The sequence below is a fragment of the Entelurus aequoreus genome, linkage group LG02 (genome assembly GCF_033978785.1).
Source record: "Entelurus aequoreus isolate RoL-2023_Sb linkage group LG02, RoL_Eaeq_v1.1, whole genome shotgun sequence".
NCBI classification, from domain to species: Eukaryota; Metazoa; Chordata; class Actinopteri; order Syngnathiformes; family Syngnathidae; genus Entelurus; species Entelurus aequoreus.
In genome coordinates this window covers 15,967,879-15,992,349 of record NC_084732.1, presented here as the reverse complement: position 1 = coordinate 15,992,349, position 24,471 = coordinate 15,967,879, and the positions used below count along the sequence as shown (strand labels likewise).

General features: G+C 37.7%; 1 protein-coding gene across 1 annotated transcript in view; it reads right to left on the bottom strand.

Annotated features, from left to right (window-relative positions):
- Positions 1–894: 894 nt before the first annotated feature.
- Positions 895–24,471, bottom strand: part of LOC133631093 (AT-rich interactive domain-containing protein 3B-like) — a 202,041-nt gene continuing 178,464 nt past the window's right edge. Inside the window, exons 5-9 of the mRNA XM_062023136.1 lie at positions 13,141–13,324; positions 8,945–9,204; positions 6,009–6,293; positions 5,842–5,934; positions 895–3,143 (exon numbers count right to left, since the gene is read on the bottom strand). Coding sequence (XP_061879120.1) covers positions 2,950–3,143; positions 5,842–5,934; positions 6,009–6,293; positions 8,945–9,204; positions 13,141–13,324 — 1,016 coding nt within the window. The 3' untranslated portion in view covers positions 895–2,949. The remainder of the gene's footprint in view (positions 3,144–5,841; positions 5,935–6,008; positions 6,294–8,944; positions 9,205–13,140; positions 13,325–24,471) is intronic.

The following is a 24,471-nucleotide window of genomic DNA, read 5'->3' as shown; positions in this document are numbered from 1 at the left end:
CCCTACCCTACCTTTTTCTGAACGGATTATTTTTTTGTACCACTGAATTTTTTTTACACTAAATTTTTTATGCTGAATATTCCTGCAATTATTTTTTTCTGCACTGATTTTTTTATTGCACTGAATATTTCTGCACTGAATTTTGTTTTTTTTACACTGAATTTTTTATTACACTGAATATTTTTCTGCAATAAATTTTTCTGCACTGATTTTTTTTCTTATACTGAATATTTCTGCACTGCATTTTTCACACAATTTTCCCTACACTACCTTTTCCTGAACGGATTTTTTTTTTTGTAGCAATTTTTATTACACTAAATTTTTTACGCTGAATATTTCTGCAATTATTTTTTCTGCACTGATTTTTTATCACACTGAATATTTCTGCACTGAATTTTTTTTTACACTGAATATTTTTATGCAATACATTTTTCTGCATTGATTTTTTTTACACAGATTTTTTTTCTTACACTGATTATTTCTGCACTGAATTTTTCACACAGAATTTTCCCTACACTAACTTTTTCTGAACGGATTATTTTTTTGTAACACTGAATTTTTTACGCTGAGTATTCCTGCAATTATTTTTTCTGCACTGACTTTTTATTACACTGAATATTTCTGCATTGAATTTTTTTTTTACACTGAATTTTTTATTATACTGAATATTTTTATGCAATAAATTTTCATGCAATAAATTGTTATGCACTGATTTTTTTTTTACACTGAATATTTCTGCACTGAATTTTTCACACTGAATTTTCCCTACACTACCTTTTTCTGAACGGATTATTTTTTTGTACCACTGAATTTTTTTTACACTAAATTTTTTATGCTGAATATTCCTGCAATTATTTTTTTCTGCACTGATTTTTTTATTGCACTGAATATTTCTGCACTGAATTTTGTTTTTTTTACACTGAATTTTTTATTACACTGAATATTTTTCTGCAATAAATTTTTCTGCACTGATTTTTTTTCTTATACTGAATATTTCTGCACTGCATTTTTCACACAATTTTCCCTACACTACCTTTTCCTGAACGGATTTTTTTTTTGTAGCAATTTTTATTACACTAAATTTTTTATGCTGAATATTTCTGCAATTATTTTTTCTGCACTGATTTTTTTATCACACTGAATATTTCCGCACTGAATTTTTTTTTACACTGAATATTTTTATGCAATAAATTTTTCTGCATTGATTTTTTTTTACACAGATTTTTTTTCTTACACTGATTATTTCTGCACTGAATTTTTCACACAGAATTTTCCCTACACTAACTTTTTCTGAACTGATTTTTTTTTGTAACACTGAATTTTTATTACACTAAATTTTTTACGCTGAATATTCCTGCAATTATTTTTTCTGCACTGATTTTTTATTATACTGAATATTTTTGCACTGAACTTTTTTTTACACTGCATTTTTTATTACACTGAATATTTTTATGCAATAAATATTTCTGCACTGAATTTTTTTTTTACACTGAATTTGTTCTTACACTGAATATTTCTGCACTGAATTTTGCCTACACTACCTTTTTCTGAACTGATTTTGTTTTTATTACACTAAATTTTTTACGCTGAATTTTTACACAGTGAATTTCAAAACACTGTATTTTACCAAAGTGCATTTTTAAACACGCTGTTTGCTCACAAATTTGTATTCAATGGAATTGTCAGCATAATTTGACGTAAAAAAATAAAATAAAAAATAAATCAGTTGGAAAAAAAATCAAACGCAAAAAATTCAGTTACATAAATTCAGTGTCCACAAAAATCTTTTGTAAAAAGACACAAATTAACCCCCATAGAATATGCTTTAAAAAACAACAACAAAAAGTATATATCCACTGTCCTAGTGAGACACATTTTTAAATATTAAACTCCTTTTCTTTGTCACCTAGGCCGCTTTGTGGCACTCAATTAGCATAGTTTGCATCTTTTTGTGCTAAATGTACCGCCCACTGCTTTCGAGTCGTGTGTTTACTTTTTGGTATCTAGCTGTGCAACATTGCGGGCGAAGTCAGGCGATTGTACGCGCGCGTCGGAGGTCTTAACGAGGCAACGCAAAGGGTTAAAAAAGTGTTTTTGTACAACAGAGAGACAAGCGTGCGTTTTGTTGTCAGTTGACGAGAGGGGGTCAAAGGGGGGCGGGGCTTCCATCCTGCCCGCCCTATGAGGTATATGTAGTGTTTCGCACATGAGGTATTCTTTTAAGTTCATTCTTCCACGGGGGGCGGGGCTAAAGCTTCCTGAGAGGGACGCCCGCACATCCCCGAACGCTTTAAAAGTTTGGAAGGAGCACTCGTGCAGAGAGGTGCTGTGGTTCAGTTGGGGACCAGGCTGGTCCGCGTGGAGGGGTGGCAGCAAGAACCGTGAGGTTTTTTTTTTTTCCTATTTCACCTTGTGCCCACACCTGACTCTGATTGCAGCGAGAAACTTCTCCAGACGAGGGAAGAAGAAAGAAGCTGTAGGATCGAGGTTAAATATTTTGTAGTCCTGAGGTAAAAACGACGCCACTGCAGGTTTCTTGATTTGAGGTATGTCGAGAGAACATTCTAGAAACACGAAATCAAAGACAACAAAATGGCAACAAACGAAAGAAAATATACTAAAAAGATTTTCAAGTTCAGTTGTGACGACGCCTGTCAGTGGGTTTTGGCTGCGCTGATTGTGTTTAGCGTGTGTGTGTGTGTGTGTGTGTGTGTGTGTGTGTGTGTGTGTGTAATGCATAGTCGTGCGTTCCCAGCACGTGTGTGTGTGAACTTGTCTCCTCACCATTGGACAGCCAAGAAGTCGACAGGGTTGATGAGGTAATTGTTGTGCAACAGTTTGAAATCTTTCTCACTGTACTGAATATTCATGCGCCCGCTGGAGGAGGGAGGGTGTGTGGGTGGGAGGAGGGAGGTGGGGGAGGGGCACAGAGGGGCCGGGCCCTCGCGATTAGGGCGACCCGTTGGGGGCCAGCTCGGCCAGACCGGGGCCCTTGGAGCAGGAGGAGGAGGAGGAGGTGGACGCCGGGCTGAGGGTCTGAGTCGGGGGCGCCGAGAAGGCAAAGCCGGATCCGGCGGCGGGGGCCGAAGCGGCGGCGGCGGCGGCCCCCAGCACCCCTCCGGCCTTCTGGGCGAAGAGTGTTCCTGTAACATCAACAAAATGGCGTCTCTGTCTGGACATATTTGAAAACGGCACATTGAAAAGGGTCTCGGGTCAGATCCGGGAGGAGACTGAGGGCAGCCTGGGTGGAGACGGTGGAGTCTCATTGAAATCTGCTGGACCAATAAGGCTTGGTACCAAAATGGAAATGTGCTGTATAAAGTTGGGGAATTATCAGTCCAAAATATTGATGACTCGGGTATCGATCATATACTGATACTACTACTTACCCACATACAGTACATACACACATACAGTATATACATACATACACAAACACAGTACATGCATACTCAAATACATATATACATACACAAATATAGTACATACATACATACACAAATACATGCATACACAAATACATGCATACACAAATATATACATACACAAATAAAGTACATACATACACATATAAAGTACATACATACACAAATACAGTACATACTTACACAAATACAGTACATACACAAATACAGTACATGCATACACCAATACATACATACACAAATACAGTACATACATACACAAATATAGTACATACATACACACACAAATAAATGCATACACAAATACAGTACATACATACACAAAGTACATATATACATAAATACAGTACATACATACACAAATACAGTACATACATACACAAATAAAGTACATACATACAAATACAGTACATACATACACAAATACAGTACATACACAAATACAGTACATGCATACACAAATACATACATACACAAATACAGTACATACATACACAAATATAGTACATACACACACACACAAATAAATGCATACACAAATACAGTACATACATACACAAAGTACATACATACACAAATACAGTACATGCATACACAAATATAGTACATACATACACACACAAATAAATGCATACACAAATACAGTACATACATACACAAATACAGTACATACACAAATACAGTACATGCATACACAAATACATACATACACCAATACAGTACATACATACACAAATATAGTACATACCGTACATACACACACAAATACATGCATACACAAATACAGTACATGCATACAGGAATACAGTACATGCATACACAAATACAGTACATACATACACAAAGTACATACATACATAAATACAGTACATACATACACACACAAATACATGCATACACAAATACAGTACATGCATACAGGAATACAGTACATGCATACACAAATACAGTACATACATACACAAAGTACATACATACATAAATACAGTACATACATACACACACAAATACATGCATACACAAATACAGTACATGCATACAGGAATACAGTACATGCATACACAAATACAGTACATACATACACAAAGTACATTCATACATAAATAGAGTGCATACATACACAAAAATAGTACATATACAAATACAGTACATACTGTACATACACAAATACAGTACATACACAAATACATACATACATACACAAACAGTACATACATACACAAATACAGTACATACACAAATACATACATACACAAAGTACATACATACACAAACACAGTACATACATACACAAATACAGTACATACACAAATACATACATACACAAATACAGTACATACATACACACACCCGGTACACACAAACACAGTCCATACACAAATACATACATACACAAATACAGTACATACATACACACACCCGGTACACACAAACACAGTCCATACACAAATACAGTACATACACACACATGGTACATACATACACAAATACAGTACATACACAAATACATACATACACAAATACAGTACATACATACACACACCCGGTACACACAAACACAGTACATACACAAATACAGTACATACACACACATGGTACGTACATACACAAATACAGTATATACATACACACACATGGTACATACATACACACACATGGTACATACATACACAAATACAGTATATATGTATACACACATGGTACATGCATACACAAATACAGTATATATGTAAACACACATGGTACATGCATACACAAATACAGTACATACACACACACATGGTACATACATACACAAATACAGTACGTACACGTACACACACACACACACACACACACAGTACATACATACACAAATACAGTACATACATAAACACACATTCACTATACAAACAAATATACACACATAATGTACATATACACATACACTCATGCATATAATCACGTTTCATCAAACATATAATAATGTTGTTGCCCTAGGGTAAACTGGGTAAAACACGGCACACTGACAAAGCTCAACCTATTATACCATAACAATCTACAAGGTTAATACAGTTCACTTCTCTTTCCTTCCCTCCATTTATCTGCTTTTTTTGTAATTCAAGTTATCATTACATATATGTATTGTTCCATTTGACACAATTGTATTGTTGATAAAACGTAAATTATTGTTGTTATTCATTATCAATAGTGCTATTTCTATTGCTATTTGTATTGCTCCATTTGTAGTGTAACAATGCTCATTGTCATTTCTGTGTTATTAATATTTATTTCACTAAGTGCTTCTTTGCTATCACTTTTACTATCACATTTGTACATATTGTATTTGCTGATGCTAGGTAGTGGCTACTGCTGAATGCTGGCAGGTGTGCACAGCTCCCCCTAGTGGTGAGAGGGGTAAGTGCGGCAGACCTACCTGAGTACATGGTGCCGTTGACCTCCACTGAGACGGTGATGCTGGCGTTGCCGTTGGTGGAGATGCTCAGAGACATGTCCTGCTGCTTCTCATCTGCGGACAGGAAGGAGGGGGAAAAAAAAAAAGTTGACTCGGTCGGGACTTAGGACCCGGGAAAGCGTACCGACCTCTGTGTGCCACGGCGGGGGCCCCCAGGCGCAGGTTCATGGGCATTTGCGAGGCCATGGCCAGCAGGTTGTGCTGGAAGGCCTGCTGCATGAGGCGCTGCTGCTCCTCGGCCAGGCGCGCCATCTTCCTCTCCGGCCCCTCCCCCGCCATGACGCCCACGCCGGTCTCCAGCTTCTCCCGCAGCTGCTCCAGCGTGGCGGCGCGCGCCAGGCCCGCCACCTGATGCTGGCCCAAAGTCAACGCCATGGAGGGCCGGCCCGCCATGATGGAGGAGGTCAGGTCGTCTGGGAGTGGAGGGAGGAGAGAATTGAAAGATTTTGCGAGGGAAACACAATCTTCATCCATTTCAGCAGATGTCGGGCTCAACTTTGGTGGGGGTCGCTGTCTAATTTGGACATTCCTGCCGAGTCGGCGGCCAGGTAATGACAGTTATCACGGGGGTCAGCAGGGTTGATGCAGCGTGGGAACCGTGTTATTAATTAGCCTTCTCGGCAGCCCCCAGGCCCACACCTGGACCCGGCACTAAAACACCTTCTGCTAAAATTGGACCCGAAACAAGAACGCTCAATAATCACCATCATACCTACTGGTCTTTTAAATTCTGGGAAAAAAAGTAGCACATTTCTGACCATTGAAAACTAATTAAGAAATGTGATCTGCACTGTAAAATTGTTTAATACAAATAAAAGTACCTGCATTTATTTATTGGTCAAATACATCATTGCTATCTACTCAATAATACACAGCAGAGGGTCTTAACCTTTTTGACCCCGTGGCCCAACTTTTCCAATAAAGAGACCCCACTCAAGTATTAACACTGACTTACTCTTGTTTTTTTAAATCATATTTAAAAATGATATAAAAACCTACTTACAGTTTACAACCTGGTCAAATGACATGAAAGTATGTTTTAATCGACAATATCATTCATTATCAAGGCTTCAGTCAGGCTGACTACAAAAACAAACACTAATCAAAAGGGACTCATAGAAAATGATGAAAAATAAATGTACGTGCAATTACGCGGTGTTAAAATAAATGCATTCTAAATGAACTAAATAAATACAAAAGTAAATGAATAAATACATTTAAGTGCAAACGAAAATACAGCTTCACCACCTTTGTTGTAATTTTTGCGCTTAACTTTAGCTCTATACTTTGTTTTTATTTTCCTGAGGGAACTCTCCTGAAGGAATCAATTAAGTACTATCTATCTATCTACTTCTATGGTTTGTTTCAGATTGCCAATACTGCCACAAGTGGTGGAAAAGTGTATTACGACCGAGTACCACTGGGGACCATAGCTGAGAAACATGTTTTTTGGCAGTCCGCTCGGGGCCCAACAATGGGCCTTGTCATTATGGGTAAAAAAAACACTGATATACAACACATCTATATATAATATATGATGCAAATAATTTTGCATTGACATTATATTTATATATGAGGTGGCAACTTGTCCAGGGTGTACTCCGCCTACCGCCCGAATGCAGCTGAGATAGGCTCCAGCGACCCCAAAAGGGACAAGCGGTAGAAAATGGATGGATGGATTATATTTATATATTATACATACAATCATCCATCCATTTTCTACCGCTATTTTGCCTTTCGGGGTTGCTGGAGCCTATCTCAGCTGCATTCGGGCGGTAGGCGGGGTACACCCTGGACACCTCATAATATTTATAATTATGTCAATAATTTATTATAATATACACAAGTAATGACATATTTGGTATTAGAAAATAAATTACATTCATATACATCAATATATAATATATATGTATATATATATAAATGCCAATAATACTTTAGCAATTACATTATATTCATTAACTATACATACATGTATAATATTTAGAATTATGGCAATCATTTATTATAAAACCCATTTGGTATTATAAAAAACTACATAAATATACAAACAAATATAATGTATATAATAATGTAAGTCATTTATTATTACAGACAAAGAAATGGCATATATGGTATAAAATAAATTAAAAGACTATTTATAATATGCATTATACATAATAGGAAATAGTGTATTCAAGTAATTGGTATTTCTCTATTATAATAAAAATAAAATTAATAACACAGTATTAACAACATTTAAAAATAAAATTCATAGAAAAATAAATGCAGCTATTATCAAAACACTTTTTATTTAAAAAAAAATTTTTTTCAATGAATTTATTAATCAATCAAAATAATAATAATAATAATAAAATAAAACAAAAAAACACTTATTAGTAATGATTATAACAATAATATGATAATACCTAGGGGCGGCGTGGCGAAGTTGGTAGAGTGGCCGTGCCAGCAATCGGAAGGTTGCTGGTTACTGGGGTTCAATCCCCACCTTCTACCATACTAGTCACATCCGTTGTGTCCTTGGGCAAGACACTTCACCCTTGCTCCTGATGGCTGCTGGTTAGCGCCTTGCATGGCAGCTCCCGCCATCATTGTGTGAATGTGTGTGTGAATGGGTGAATGCGGAAATACTGTCAAAGCGCTTTGAGTACCTTGAAGGTAGAAAAGCGCTATACAAGTATAACCCATTTATCATTTAATACCTATAAAAAATAATTGTAATTTAATAGCAGCATCTTACATCATACACAAATGACTATAAAAAAGAAAAAATGTTTTGTTTTAGAATATATTATATTTAGTTTATGCACGTATGTACTGTTATAGACTATAACATGCAGTTCTTGCAGTGGGCAGCAGAGGGAACTATTGCTCCATAAATATACTGAATGAAACAGGAACGCTCAATCGTTGAAACCCTGGTTTGGGTGGACATGGGCCCTCTTTTCACATCATATTTAACATAAGACAAGATATTACAAACAACTACAAGCACAAGAAAAAAAAAACATTGTTCAATAAATCGCGTTGACTCAAGCAAGTCAGACGGATGTTATATAACTACCTTTCTTCATGGAGGATCCCGGCGAGGCGTGCAGGCCATTGAGGACCCCCGAGGTCCCGGCGGCCAGGGCGGAGAGGTGCATCTTGGGAGGCGAGAGGATGTGCGGCGCCGTACTGGGCGAGGGCGAGAAGCGGAAGAGGCTGCTGCTGTAGCTGGGGCGCCGGCCCTCGCGCCGGTTGCTGTCAATGGCCGCCTGGAGCTCGCCTGGGGAGCTGAGGCCCTTCCTCTCGCACTCGTAGGGGTACAGATACTTCATATACCTGCAGGAGCACAACATGCCGTCACAGTGGGGCAATATGCGCCGTCACAGCTGCAGCCTTTTCTGTGCCATTACAGCCAAATCAACACGCAGTGTTATCTATGCTGACGGCATAATGGCGGCGGCGGCGGCGGCGCTTGAGGATCGATAAGACGCAAAGAGCCGGCGTCCATTAGATGGAGCACGGCCACGCGCCATTAAAAATACATGAGGCTTCATTAAGGCGTCCTCGCTGTAGCGGACGCCGACCAAGAAGGTGCGACAATACACTCAAGGTTTGTTTCCTCCCCAGCTGTCAATCAACCACCCACCTTAGTCATGGTGAACTCTGACCCAGAGCATGTCAATAAATCAATAACGATCAATGAGACTTATGTGTGATGTAATGGACGCACCGATTGGTCGGGGAAAGCAGTAGGAGAAACAAAAAGTCTTGTGGATAAACACGGAGCCTCAAATGCTCCAAGATGTCATCAATCAATCTCCTCATTTTGGAGCCCATCCATTGTTATTATTATCATTAATATTATTATTATTATTATAATCATTTGACAATGTATTTATTTCCTAAATAATACTGAATTTATATGCTGTGCTATTCTATTATTATAGTTTCTTATAACTGGATATACAAAATAAATAATACACAAATGTTTAATGAATAAAAATACGAAATAAATACAACACAACCGCTATAACAATAATTAGCATGCAAAAGTAAACAAAAAATATAGCAAATATGTAATTGGAGAAGAAAAACCTCATGAAACATAACTGATCTCAAAATATTTTGATATTTTAAGTAGAGATGTCCGATAATATCGGCCTGCCGATATTATCGGACATCCCCTAGTCAGGTCTTCTCTTAGGTCGCTTCTACTTTGTTTTGGACTGAGAGTGAAGCACCGATGAAGAGAGTTACTCTTTAATTCAATGACTTAACCGAGCTAATACGCCAACATGTTCCACCAACATTAGTTGCTTGTTGGCGGCAAGCTGCGTCAAGATTTACCGCTGTAAACTAAGACCCAGAGGGATGGAGGAGGGCTCGGAGGTGATGGAAGATATAATAATAATTTGTGAATCTGCTTAACTTGATGTGGTGGTGGCGACAAACAAACAAACAAAAAAAAACAGCCTTCCATGTTTTTGGACTGGAATTCTTAATCATGCGAAATATTGTGCTGTTTTTTTTTCTCATTTTTTATTATTTATTTAAAATTATTTATTAAATCAACATAAAAAACACAAGATACACTTACAATTAGTGCACCAACCCAAAAAACCTCCCTCCCCCATTTACACTCATTCACACAAAAGGGTTGTTTCTTTCTGTTATTAATATTCTGGTTCCTACATTATATATCAATATATATCAATACAGTCTGCAAGGGATACAGTCCGTAAGCACACATGATTGTGCATGCTGCTGGTCCACTAATAGTACTAACCTTTAACAGTTAATTTTACTAATTTTCATTCATTACTAGTTTCTATGTAACTGTTTTTATATTGTTGTACTTTCTTTTTTATTCAAGAAAATGTTTTTAATTTATTTATCTTATTTTACTAATTTTTTAAAAAAGTACCTTATCTTCACCATACCTGGTTGTCCAAATTAGGCATAATAATGTGTTAATTCCACGACTGCATATATCGGTTGATATCGGTATCGGTTGATATCGGTATCTGTAATTAAAGAGTTGGACAATATCGGAATATCGGATATCGGCAAAAAGCCATTATCGGACATCCCTAATTTTAAGTGTATATATTAAATATAATACATGCAACACTAAATTGGCCCTAGAGTGTGAATGTGTGTGTGAATGTTGTCTGTCTATCTGTGTTGACCCTGTGATGAGATGGCGACTTGTCCCGGGTGTACCCCGCCTTCCGCCCACGTGCAGCTGAGATCGGCTCCAGCAACCCCGAACGGGGTACAAGCGGTACAAAATGGATGGATGAACATTTTATTGTTGTACCATTTATATATCACTATACAATAGTCAACATATACATTATACATAAAAAAATGACAATGACATACAAATAACAAAAATATACAGTTATTGATAATATATTTGTTATATTTGTATTGACGTTTTATTATTACATTATTTATTATCCATACATACATATAAATGATAATTAATAAAAAATAAAATAAATATGAATAATGTAATTAAATATACTGTTAAATCTGCTTAAAAACATATTTTATATTGATCATTTATTTATAAAATAACAGTTAACATACAAAAGTAAACAAAATATAGCAAATAATACATAATTGGAGAGAAAACCTCATAACTGACTGAACTCACAAAAATAATTAAATATTTTAAGTGTATAGACTAAACATATTGAATTTTTCTAACATTCATACATAACTATATAATAGTCAATATATAAATTAAACAAATACATAAACATTTAAATTAAAAAATATATATATAGTTAATCTATTATTATATTTGTATAGATTGTATATTATTACATTACCTTTTTGTATAATAACTGTATAAAATAATTATATAAGATATAATTACATAAATGATCATTCATTTAAAAAACTGTTTTAAATATATATATAATGTAAATGAATGTATTGTTAAATATGCCTAACAGCATATTTTTATTTCATCATTTATTTACAAAATAAAGTAAACAAAACATATTACGTAAAAAAAAACCCTCATAAAACATAACTGAACTCACAAAATAATTACATATTTTAAGTGTATATGTTAAATATAATACTTTTTATTGTTGTAACATTTACATATCACTATTTTATAGTCAATATATAAATTAAACATAAATGATATGACATTAAATATAAAAATATATAGTTATGATAATATATTTGTATTGATGTTTTTAGTCAATATATAAATTAAACATTAATAATACATAAACAAAAAATAAAATGAGCTAAAAAATAGTAGAAAAATATAAAGTTAATAATATTATATAAATAAAAATTACAATGTTTAAAAAAATAAATAGTTAATATATTATTAGATTTGTATATCCATCCATCCATTTTCTACCGCTTATCCCATTCGGGGTCGCAAGAGCCTATCTCAGCTGCATTCGGGCGGTAACATTACTTATTTGTATAAGAACTATAACAAATAATTATATAATATATAATTACATAAATGATCAATCATTTAAAAAAATATTACATATGAATAATGTAAATTATTAAATAAATTATGCCTAAGAGCATATTTTTATTTCATCATTTATTTACAAAGTAGTAGTGAACATAAAAAAGTAAACAAAACATATAGCAAATATTACATAATTGGAGAAAAATAACTCCTAATACATAACTGAACTCACAAAATAATTACATATTTTAAGTGTATATGTTCAATTTAATACTTTTTATTGTTGTAACATTTACGTATCACTATATAATGGTCAATATATAAATTAAACATGAATAATTTATACAGAAAAAAATATGACATTAAAAATAAAAATATATAATTATGATAATATGTGTGTGAATGGGTGAATGTGGAAATACTGTCAAAGCGCTTTGAGTACCTTGACGGTAGAAAAGCGCTATACAAGTATAACCCATTTATCATTTATTTATATTTGTATTGGTTTTTATTCAATATATAAATTAAACATTAATACTAAATAAAATTAGACACAAATTAGTAGGAAAATATTAAGTTCATGATATTATATTTGTATAGATTTTTTATTATTATATTATTTATTATCTGTACATAATAACTATATAATATAAATGATATGACATTTCCTAAATCAAATCCTTTATAAACAAAGTGTAAATGAAAAATCTATTGTCATCAAATTTGTTGGACTCCGAAAGAAAAAGACAGGAGTGAGCAAAAAGGGATTGGCGCTGATTGCAGGTATCCATGACGACACACACACACACACTCACTGCGTGCGCAGGGTGAAGGCCGCGCTGGTGATGGAGGTCGGCAGGTTGAGTCCCTTTGTGATCTCTCTCCAGATCTTCTTGTTGATCACCTCCACCAGGCCGCCCTTCTCCGTCACCAGCTTGTAGAGCATGTACAGGTCCAGCACCTGCTTGGCCATGATGGGGATGCGGTTGACGGGGGTGCCTGAGGACGGAGCGTGAGACCATGAGGACCATTTGCAACATTTTGCGTGGTCAAAGGCACTTGAGTTAAATTTGCCTTGTAAAACACGTTAAGGCAATCTGGCTTGACCTGGAAAAGGGGATTCGCCAAACAACACAGAGCAAAGCGGCTCCAGACTTTTGATACAGATGCATTCATCTTGTCAAGGGCTTATCTGCACTGAGGCTTGCAAGGGGGGGGGGGGGCGTTGTAGCAGGAGAATCAAAAAGTGCAACAGTGTACGCCCGGGAGCAGGAGGGGATTGTGGCGACCTGCTAATCCACCGGCAGCAGCGGGGTGAGGGGTTGGCGGTGGGTTTTCCCTCCTGGCTAGTCCAGTATAATGAAGCTCATTTAGAGGATTGCACGACTAAATCCACACACCTCCCCTCCCTCCCCCCTCCCCCCAGCCCCTGCCGCCCGGCACAGGCGACTCGCGCAGATTTGCCCGGGCGGTTAATCCTTCAGCCCCTTAACCTGGAATTGGACTCATTAATGACTTTGGAGAATGAAGATTAGCCCTGATTAATTTTCTTAAGTTAGCAACATGTCTTTAAGACACGCGTCAGAAAGACGTGCTGCTGACACGCCTGTACACCGCTTCACCTATGTCAGACTTTACCGGCCCTGCTTTTGGGAGCATAAAAACAAACAGGTATTTGTTTAAAAAAAAAAATAATGAGTGCATTTACTAGGCATGTATTAGCAACATTATTTTTCACGTACCAGGGGTGTCCAAACCTTTTCCAGCAGGGGACACTTTGATACATTTTGTACATCAAAGATGCCAAAGGCAAACCAACATGCTAAGCTCGCTGAAAAAAACATCCATGTTAGCGTTGTGTTACAGGTGACAAAGGCAATGAGTTGTAATATATAATAACAAGGGCTGTCAAAAAATATGAGTTAACTCGTGCGATTAATCAAGAAACAGTTTGCATGAATCATGTATATGTGCAGATTAATCACACTATTTATTTTGCTTATTTACCTTCTAATCTATTTGAACTATAAAAATGCATTTGTGTACATATATTGGAGTCTTTAAGTTGATTTAGTTTTTTAAGTTAACTGAAATCTGAAATATAGATACGCATATACTTGTATATATATACATATACTTGTGTGTGTATATATATATATATATATATATATATATATATATATATATATATATATATATATATATATATATATATATATATATATATATATATATATATATATATATATATATACTGTATATATATACATACACATATATTTGTGTATATATTAGGGCTGCAACTAACGATTAATTTGATAATCGACTAATCTGTCGATTATTACTTCGATTAATCGATTAATAATCGGATAAAAGAGACAAACTACATTTCTATCCTATCCAGTATTTTATTGGAAAAAAAACAGAATACTGGCACCATACGTATTTTGATTTTTGTTTCTCAGCTGTTTGTAAATGTTGCAGTTTATAAATAAAGGTTTAGTAAAAAAAACAAAAAAAACAAAAAAAAAAACTCTGCGCATGCGCGTAGCATAGATCCAACGAATCGATGACTAAATTAATCGGCAACTATTATAATAATTGATTTTAATCGATTATTTGTTGCAGCCCTAGTATATATATATATATATATATATATACATACACATATATTTGTGTGTGTGTGTATATATATATATAAATATATATATATATATACATACATATATATATACATACATATATATATATATATACATACATATATTTGTGTATATATATATATATTTGTGCATACATATATTTGTGTATATATATATTTGTGTATATATATATATATATATATATATATATATATATATATATATATATATATATATATATACACACACACACACACACACACACACACACACACACACACACACACACACACACATATATATTTGTATGTATGTATATGTATACGTATATTTGTACATATACATATATATATTTGTATATATGTATAATGTATATTCCATTCATCCATTTTCTACCGCTTGTCCCTCTTGGGGTCACAAGGGTGCTGGAGCTTAGATGGGGTACACCCTGGACAAGTCGCCACCTCATGGCAGGTAGATAACACATAGAAAACATTCACACTCAGCGAATAACGCTGCAGTTGCCAGCTAGTGATTAGCGTGCCAGTTGTCAGCTGTGATTAATGGCGCTAGCTGATAACTAGCTGTTAACGCATCCGCTGTCGGCTCGCGATTAGCGCGCCCGTTGTCAACTAGGGATTAACGCGCCAGCTCTCAGCCAGCAATTAGCACATTAGTTGTCCGCTAGTGATTACTGTGCCAGTTGTCAGCTAGCATTTAGTGCACTAGTTGCCAGCTAGCTATTACCGATGCTTTACTGTATTTATTTTTTTTTTAAAATATCTTATTATTGCGCAATAAAGTACCTTCAGCCCCAGTTTATTCAAAAACACAATTGTATCCGGGATATATAAAATGGGGTCCCCCGCTCATACTTGCCAACCTTGAGACCTCCGAATGGTTGCCATGTCTCTTCTTCGTTCTTCTGCTTCGTCTCTGTTATGTTTTTGGACATTACTACTTGCCGTAGTTTTGAAGCAATGCATGATGGGAATCCGGATGTTGTGTGTCAGTGTATTGAGGTGCCGGCTGGAATAAACACACGCTGAGAAATAGCTCCGTGCCTGCCTACTTTATGGGTTATAGATAAACCTATGGATAACGGAGACATATATAATAGTCTCCTTTTCAGGTGAGAGAGGACGCTAAAGGCAGTGCCTTTAAGGCACGCCCCCAATATTGTTGTCGGGAGAATGGTTGCCCCGGGAGATTTTCAGGAGGGGCACTGAAATTCGGGAGTCTCCCGAGAAATTCGGGAGGGTTGGCAAGTATGCCCCCGCTCCATCTCTACGCCAATTTGGGGGTCCCTGGCCTGGATACGGTTGAATGACCACTTAATCATTGAACGTTCACCGCCAAATTATTTTGCGAGTTTGATGCCTCAATTAGTCTTTTACTTCACATATAAAACAAAAATGGCTGACAGGAGCGGCTTTTTGATTTCGGTGTCCTCGAGCGTGCCTTTTAAATGGACACAGGCCTTTTGAAAGCTTACACAAACACATTTTTTAAAAAAAACAACAACAACACAGTTATAGTCTGTGAAAACTTCCTCAAATAGTGACCTCCGCTCTAAAGGAGTCAATTAACAGTCGTTCACCTGAAACTAATGGCACCTTTATTTGCCTTCAGGACAAATGAGAACCAGGTGGTCATTAAATGACGGTACTTCAAAGACACAAGTCTTCACACACACACACACACACAAGCTGTGTCCCTATTCAAGGTCTGCATCCTTCGAAGGTCGAATTTGAAGGCCGCTTACGTCACAACGCTGCACGAAGGCTGTCCCAATTCATTCAAATCCGAAGGCTCCTCCAAATGCAGCCGATGAATGCGCCCTCCTTTCCCCTGTATTTGGAGGATGCACCGCGACTAGCCTTCGTGGCCTGCATCCCAAGATGCTTTGCGCGCCTTCCTATAACCCGACAAATACACGTTCAAATAGAGATGTTCGATAATATCGGACTGCCGATATTATCAGCCGATAAATGCTTTAAAATGTAATATCGGAAATTATCGGTATCGTTTTCAAAAAGTAAAATTTAGGACTTTTTAAAACGCCGCTGTGTACACGGACGTAGGGAGAAGTACAGAGCGCCAATAAACCTTACAGGCACTGCCTTTGCGTGCCGGCCCAGTCACATAATATCTACGGCTTTTCACACACACACAAGTGAATGCAAGGCATACTTGGTCAACAGCCATACAGGTCACACTGAGGGTAGCCGTATAAACCACTTTAACACTGTTACAAATATTCGCCACACTGTGAACCCACACCAAACGAGAATGACAAACACATTTCGGGAGAACATCCGCATCGTAACACAACAGAACAAATACCCAGAACCCCTTGCAGCACTAACTCCCCGGGACGCTACAATATACACCTCCTACCTCAACAACGCCCACCTCAACCTGCCTCATGCTCTCTCAGGGAGAGCATGTCCAAAATTCCAAGCTGCTGTTTTGAGGCATGTTAAAAACCAATAATGCACTTTGTGACTTCAATAATAAATATGGCAGTGCCATGTTGGCATTTTTTTCCATAACTTGAGTTGATTTATTTTGGAAGATTTTGTTACATTGTTTAATGCATCCAGCGGGGCATCACAACAAATTAGGCATAATAATGTGTTAATTCCACGACTGTATATATCGGTATCGGTTGATATCGGAATCGGTAATTAAGAGTTGGTCAATATCGGATATCGGCAAAAAAGCCATTATCGGACATCTCTACTTTTAAATGTAAGTATCCTCCGCAGGCCAGAAGGTCCCATTTAACAACGGAGGAGCCTCCGAAGGTCCAGCCTTCTGAGACTGCGTAGGCCGGGTCCTCCGAAGGATGCGGACCCTGAATTGGGACACAGCTACACACACTAGCATTAAACAGTTGCTGACCAAAACACAAATCTACAACGCGTCCGCCCCGCTATCTGAAAAGCACTGATTTAGTGTGACATCTGCCATCTGCAGGCTTGGCAGGGGTATTGCAGTTGTTTTCCTAAGTATTGTGCAATAAACACACATTGTTTGGACACAGTGTTTTCCTCCTCTTTGTGCATGTGCAACAATAGGATTGCACAGCAGGCTGGAGATGATACAAGGGCAACACAACAAGAGGTGGCCGTTGTTGTTGAGGGGTGTATACATGTGAATACGGGCGGTATGATGAATACAGAGGAACACCTACAACTGAATGTTGAGCATCTCTCAAGTGACATCAACATTTTAATACACACAATAGTGATAGTCCCATGACTAGTTCCTGTTATTTACTGTACTACTCTGTGTTTTTCTGACATGCTGAATATGAAATAGGATGAGACACGTCACGTCAAAATGAAGTTTTTTCATATTTCAGCAGGAGTGCGCTAAGAGGGTTTAGCTGGTTAAAGTCGGGGCAGGAAAACCGGCATCTAATCCGCAGAGCTCGTTAACACGAGGCAAAACAAGCCGGCCTGATGCCAGGACGCCAGCGCTCCTCGGGTAAAGATGAGCTAAAACATGATAAGCAATAGAGACCCGGGGGCCAAATTTGGCCCGCCGAGTCCTTTGATGAATGTAACACATTCATACTGACCGTTTAAACACTCTAGGGGTGGCCGCATCTAGTATTGATATCACATGTTGGTCCAATATCAGCAACAAAAACAACAAAGTATCGGCCTGTATCTACACTTTCTAATATTAGTTTTACTACAAGCAGTCCTGCGGCGTGTTTGTGTGCGATATCATGAGCGATACAAGCAGTCCTGCAGCGTGTTCGTGTGTGATATCATGAGCGATACAAGAAGTCCAGCAGCGTGTTTACTTATGTGCGATGTCATGTGCGATACATGCAGTCCTGCAGCAAGTTTAGCTGTGTGTGATATCATGTGCGATACAAGCAGTCGTGCAGCATGTTTAGCTGTGTGCGATACAAGCAGTCCTGCAGCGTGTTTACTTGTGTGCGATACAAGCAGTACTGCAGCCTGTTTACTTCTGTGTGATAGGAGCAGTCCAGCAGCGTGTTTACTTCTGTGCGATGTCATGTGCGATACAAGCAGTCCTGCAGCATGTTTAGCTGTGTGCGATATCATGTGCGATACAAGCAGTCCTGCAGTGTGTTTACTTGTGTGCGATACAAGCAGTACTGCAGCCTGTTAACTTCTGTGTGATAGGAGCAGTACAGCAGCGTGTTTACTTCTGTGCGATATCATGTGCGATACAAGCAGTCCTGCAGCATGTTTACTTGTGTGCGATATCATGTGCGATACAATCAGCCCTGCAGCATGTTTACCTGTGTGCGATACAAGCAGTACTGCAGCGTGTTTACTTCTGTGCGATACAAGCAGTCCTGCAGCATGTTTAACTGTGTGCGATATCATGTGCGATGCAAGCAGCCCTGCAGCGTGTTTACCTGTGTGCGATATCATGTGCGATACAAGCAGTCCTGCAGCATGTTTACCTGTGTGCGATACAAGCAGCCCTGCAGCATGTTTACTTGTGTGTGATACAAGCAGTCCTGCAGCGTGTTTACTTGTGTGGTATAAGAAGTCCTGCAGCGTGTTTACTTATGTGTGATATCATATGCGATACAAGCATTCCTGCACGAGTTTACTTGTGTGTGATACAAGCAGTCCTGTCACGTGTTTACTTGTGTGCGATATCATGTGCGATACAAGCAGTCCTGCCGCATGTTTACTTGTGTGCGTTACAAGCAGTCCAGCAGCGTGTTTACTTGTGAGATACAAGCAGTCCTGCAGCGTGTTTACTTGTGTGTGATATCATGTGCGATACAAGCAGTCCTGCAGTGTGTTTACTTTTACAAAGCTGGACAGCCAGGTAACATCTAAGTGTCCTCTAATAAGCACATAGTTTATTTTTTACTGTCAAGTCATTTACAAAAGGTAAACATGCTAGACTATAGACTACTAGGAGCTAGCAGCTACACAACAGCTAAGCATACAATAGCACACACGCTAGCAAAATGTAACCATTTAACAATAAAACAGCACATTTGTCGATATCAACAAGTATCAAATAGTTATAGTTACATATTACTTACACTTACAAAGTCTACAAGGCAGGAGCATATTAGAAATAATCCAGTAACAAATGTGTCCGCATCATCCAATTTACTGTGTCATGAATTTAACTTAGTATAAATGTTTGTAATCACTAGGTGACGCCAAAAACAATTACCACTCCCCTTCAACTTAAAAGACAGCGTAAGTCCATTCCAGACAGTTAATAATAAATAGGTTAGTGTGTTGTCCATACCTGACATTGTTCTGTTCGCAAGGCTAACTAGTTGGCTAACTAGTTGCCATCCATCATTGCTACTAATGATGAGGACTTTTTGACTATATGTGTTTCATGCTTAAAATTGTTGTGTGAGGCCCGCTGGCACATTTTCACTTTGGCCCCTGGAGGCAAATAGTTCGGCCCCCTGGTGGAGACAGTGCAGCACGTGCTGAGTGTTGCATCATCTTGCGCTCACGCTAAACACAGACGTCACCGTCAGGCCGGAAAAGAGCTGCCGTCGTCTTTTGCGGGCCGTTCCAGAAGGCATCAAAAGCACGGGGCGTGCTTGGCTGTCAGTTATTTGATGCAACGCCAGCGCATCAATCCCGCATCAAACAATTAGTACAACCGGAGGGGTCAGAGGTCAGCCGAGAGGTGTTGGTGGGGGGATTATTGATGTGTGAATTAAAAGTGCAAGTCAGCAGGAAGCCATGTTTTTCATGGCCGCCCCGGAACCATGAACAATGATGGGACAACAATTGAGATACAAGAGTGCTGGACAACCTCCACCAAACCCCACCTCCAAACCACACAGGCTTTTTTTTATTCACACCTTTTGCACCTCAAATCAGATGCACTCATAACACTGTGGAGTGTGGTGCAGTAGTAGTAGTAGTAGTAGTAGTAGCAGCATTATATGTATTATTATTATTATTAGTAGTAGTAGTAGCAGTAGTAGTAGCAGCATTACATGTATTATTAGTAGTAGTAGTAGTAGCAGCATTATATGTATTATTATTATTATTATTAGTAGTAGTAGTAGCAGCATTATATGTATTATTATTAGTAGTAGTAGTAGTAGTAGTAGCAGCATTATATGTATTATTATTATTAGTAGTAGTAGTAGTAGTAGTAGTAGCAGCATTATATGTATTATTAGTAGTAGTAGTAGTATTAATAGTAGTAGTAGTAGTAGCAGCATTATATGTATTATTAATACTAGTAGTAGTAGTAGTCGTAGTAGTAGTAGTAGTAGCAGCATTATATGTATTATTAGTAGCAGTAGTCGTAGTAGCAGCATTATATGTATTATTATTAGTAGTAGTAGTAGTAGCATTAAATGTATTATTATTATTAGTAGTAGTAGTTGTAGCAGCAAAAGCATGTGTTATTATTATTAATAATAGTAGTAGTAGTAGCAGCATTATATGTATTATTCTTATTCTTATTAGTAGTAGTAGTAGTAGCAGCAGCAGCATTATATGTAATATTATTATTATTATTAATAGTCGTAGTAGTAGCAGCAGCATTATATGTATTATTATTATTATTAGTAGTAGTAGTAGCAGCAGTATTATATGTAATATTATAATTATTATTATTAATAGTTGTAGTAGTAGCAGCAGCATTATATGTATTATTATTATTAGTAGTAGTAGTAGCAGTAGCAGCAGCATTATATGTATTATTATTATTATTAGTAGTAGCATTATATGTATTATTATTATTAGTAGTAGTACTAGTAGTAGTAGCAGCATTATATGTATTATTATTATTAGTAGTAGTAGCAGCAGCATTATATGTATTATTATTATTAGTAGTAGTAGTATTAGTAGCAGCAGTATATGTATTATTATTAGTAGTAGCAGCATTATACAGTATGTATTATCATTAGTAGTAGTAGTAGCAACAGAATGTACTATTATTATTATTATTAGTAGTAGTAGTAGTAGTAGCAGCGTTATATGTATTATTAGTAGTAGCAGCAGCAGCAGCATTATATGTATTATTATTATTATTATTATTATTATTATTAGTAGTAGTAGTAGTAGTAGTAGTAGTAGTAGTAGTAGTAGTAGTAGTAGTAGTAGTAGTAGTAGTAGTAGTAGTAGTAGTAGTAGTAGTAGTAGTAGTAGTAGTATAGTATAGCCCTAAATCAAAAGTGCCTCGAAGGGCTTCACAATAAATCAATCAATCGATGTTTATTTATATAGCCCTAAATCACAAGTGTCTCAAAGGGCTGCACAAGCCACAACGACATCCTCGGTTCAGATCCCACATCAGGGCAAGGAAAAACTCAACCCAGCGGGATGACAATGAGAAACCTTGGGAGAGGACCGCAGACGTGGGTGACACCCCCCCGCCCCTCCTCTAGGGGAGACCGGTGCAATGGACGTCGAGTGGGTCTAGCATAATATTGTGAAAGTCCAGTCCATAGTGGATCTAACACAGTGGTTCTTAACCTTGTTGGAGGTACCAAACCCCACCAGTTTCATATGCGCATTCACCGAACCCTTCTTTAGTGAAAAATAAAATGATGTTTTTTTTCAAATTCAAGAAAAAGTTATATGTTTATGGTAACACTTTAGTATGGGGTACATATTAAAAGTAACAAAGACTTAATTTACAGTTATTTGGTTAGGGTTAGGGTTAGGGTTAGAGGGTTAGGGCCAGAGTTAGAGGGTTCGGGTTATAATAAGGTCATGCCGAATAAGGCATTAATAAGTACTTAATAATGACTAGCTAAGAGCCAATATGTTACTAATTTGCATGTTAATAAGCAACTAATTAATGGTGAATATGTTCCCCATACTAAAGTGTTACCATGTTTTTTTACTGGTGCACAAAATGAACCGTGCACGAACATAACCTTGTTCAAAGAACAAAACCAACACAGTGCATAAACTCACAACAAATTACACACCTGCAAATCAGTGTGACTTCTGCTGTTGCCGTATCCGTAATACGCCGATAGGGAGAAGTTTTTATTTACACGATGAGTCGGGTGTGTCTTGACCTCCGCCGAACCCCTGAGCCCGACCCACCGAACCCTGAGGGTTCGATCGAACCCAGGTTAAGAACCACCGATCTAACATAATAGTGAGAGTCCAGTCCATAGTGGGGCCAGCAGGAGGCTGCGTTGGCTCATTTTCAGGAGATAGTCAATCGGTCCTAGACGAGCTGTACACTGACTAGGGTTGGGTATCGAGTATCGATTGGAACCGGGACTAACTTTCCGATTCTCCCGGAATCGTTCAAAAGTTTAAATTTCGATTCCTAGTTTCGATACCCAGTCCGCCGACCGGAAAAAAAGAATAAGTCCGCCGACCGGAAGAAGAAGCCGCTGAACACCAACGATAGCCGAGCCTATGTAGCCGAGCAAGTCAGTCAAGCATGGATAGCGGGCGTCGGCGGTCGAAAGTGTGGCTTTATTTTACTAAAAAAAATGAAATATCGGCGAAATGTAACACGTGCGACAGGACTGTTTCGTGCTTAGGAGGGTGCACGTCGAACATGATGAAGCACCTCCGAGTTCATGGAGTACAAATAAATGCGTGTCCCGTCTTCGACGCGCTGCGCCGACCGTCCTCCTTTGGCTCCGACGCCCAGCCTGGCACCTCGGTGATTGCACTGCAGTCCGATATCCGGCAAGTAAAACAATATATATGCAATAAATAATGTGTTTTGCGCCAACGTTGAGGCAGCTAACAAATTAGCCTGCGTATTTTTTCATAGACAATTTACAACCTGCTAGCCAGGCTCCGCAATGTGCTCAGCGTACTCCGTTCACCGTAGCGGCAATGGGGAAGATGTCGGTGCCACAGACGGAAGAGTGCCACAGAAAGGTCACTTGCACACATAGTCAAAAGACTGCATCCCTTTTCAGAGGTGGAATCTCCAACATTTAGGTTAGTTAAGCAATAACGTTAGAGCTAAGCTAATTTATACTGGGCTAAACAGTAACAGCAATTACATGTTTGTTTATGTTTGCAGGGATATGGTGAAAACTCTCAACCCAAAATACATACCACCTTCCAGGGACTACCTGTCAAACACATTGATCCCGGCATGGTACAAGAAGAATCGGAATCGAGGATCGCCAGGAATCGCAATCGAAACAAAGAATCGGAATCGTTCGAATTCAAACTATACCCAACCCTAACACTGACTAGTCTAAATACTCTACACGTGAAGAGAAAATGTCAAAGTGCTGCTTGAAACGTCAGATAGTGCACATAGTGTATATCCTATGATGCCATTCATTAGTAAACACATAAGGTTTCATGTTTCAGCATGGGCACCTTCAATAATTCTGTAATTGTCCAAAAACCCAACAGCTGTCCAGAGAGTCCACAAGCCTTTGGTGTCCACAACATCTGCACTTCTTGCAACCCTGGAGACGTTTACCTCTAACAATCTTAATTGGAGCACTGCAAAAGAGGAAGAAAAAAACAACACCTTTTGATGGCCTGAAGCCCTTCATCCTAA